This window comes from Monosiga brevicollis, genomic scaffold (assembly GCF_000002865.3).
Source record: "Monosiga brevicollis MX1 MONBRscaffold_72 genomic scaffold, whole genome shotgun sequence".
NCBI lineage: Eukaryota > Choanoflagellata > Craspedida > Salpingoecidae > Monosiga > Monosiga brevicollis.
In genome coordinates this window covers 11,757-12,741 of record NW_001865105.1, presented here as the reverse complement: position 1 = coordinate 12,741, position 985 = coordinate 11,757, and the positions used below count along the sequence as shown (strand labels likewise).

The 985-nt window shown below is 54.9% G+C and overlaps 1 protein-coding gene across 1 annotated transcript in view; it reads right to left on the bottom strand.

Annotated features, from left to right (window-relative positions):
* Nucleotides 1–516, bottom strand: part of MONBRDRAFT_30560 (uncharacterized protein) — a gene marked incomplete at both ends in the record, with an annotated part of 2,157 nt that extends 1,641 nt beyond the window's left edge. The window contains one exon of the mRNA XM_001751005.1: nt 109–516. Coding sequence (XP_001751057.1) covers nt 109–516 — 408 coding nt within the window. The remainder of the gene's footprint in view (nt 1–108) is intronic.
* Between the last annotated feature and the right edge of the window lie 469 nt (nt 517–985).

Sequence of the window (985 nt, the reverse complement as noted above, 5' to 3'; positions counted from 1 at the left end):
TAAAAAAAAAGCCAAGAGACGGCTTGATTCAATCGTACCTCCGGCAATGTGCGTGTAGGTGAGTGCTAGCTCGTTGAACCTGCGCACATATCGGAGCCATACCCGTACCCTGTCCTCTCGAAAGGTCAGCTCGCCACTGGACCCATGCTCCGTTCGGATAAACTCTTGCCGCAGACTCGGGGTCTGGCCAATGTGATCGAACAGCGCGTTCTCGGCTGGACTGCCATGGCCCACCCACCAGTTCTTGACCCTGTTGGTCCGATCCTCCTTCAATCGCAGCCGCTCATTTTCGTTCTCGTACTTCGTCCGCAGGCCTGAGACCAACAAGAGGTGCTTGTCCAATGTTTCCGTCATGTCTTTGCGCATCTGCTCCAAGGCAGCCCCAAGCTCCTCCACATTGAGCTCAATGCCTCGACAGACAATGGTGCGCAGCGTCTCGTCCGTCACGTCGCCATCGGCTCGGATATCGACGTCGACTCCAGCCTGCCCCTCGGCCACGCTCGCTGTTCGTGCCATGCTCATGCGCTGGCTCAAGAAATGCACCAATCGCCCGGGCTGCATATACGGCCTGAGCTCGTTTATTGGAGTGCAAGCATCGAGCACCTGCCAGATCTCCCTGGAAGGATTGCATCAATGTACTCGACGATGTGCAGCTGCCGCCGCCCGTCGAGGAACCCTCTCGTACACTCTGGGTGTGTTTAGCCACCGGATTATAAGTACGGTCCCGCTGACCGTGAGTGGCATTTTCTTTTGGATATTTCCCTTCCTGTTTTCTATCGTTCTCTCCTGTGAGAGAAGTGCAATTGAACCGCTTTACTGTCTCAGCTCAAATCGTCTTTCAATAGCATCACACGTGATGTCATTTTGGCTTGCAATTGGTTGCTTGTTGCGGTAGCCAAGATGCCTTTGGCCATATTATCCAAGGGCTGTGCCTGGGTGCGCATCAGGCTACCCAAAGTGCTCGTGGGGTCGGCAAAGAGCCGAT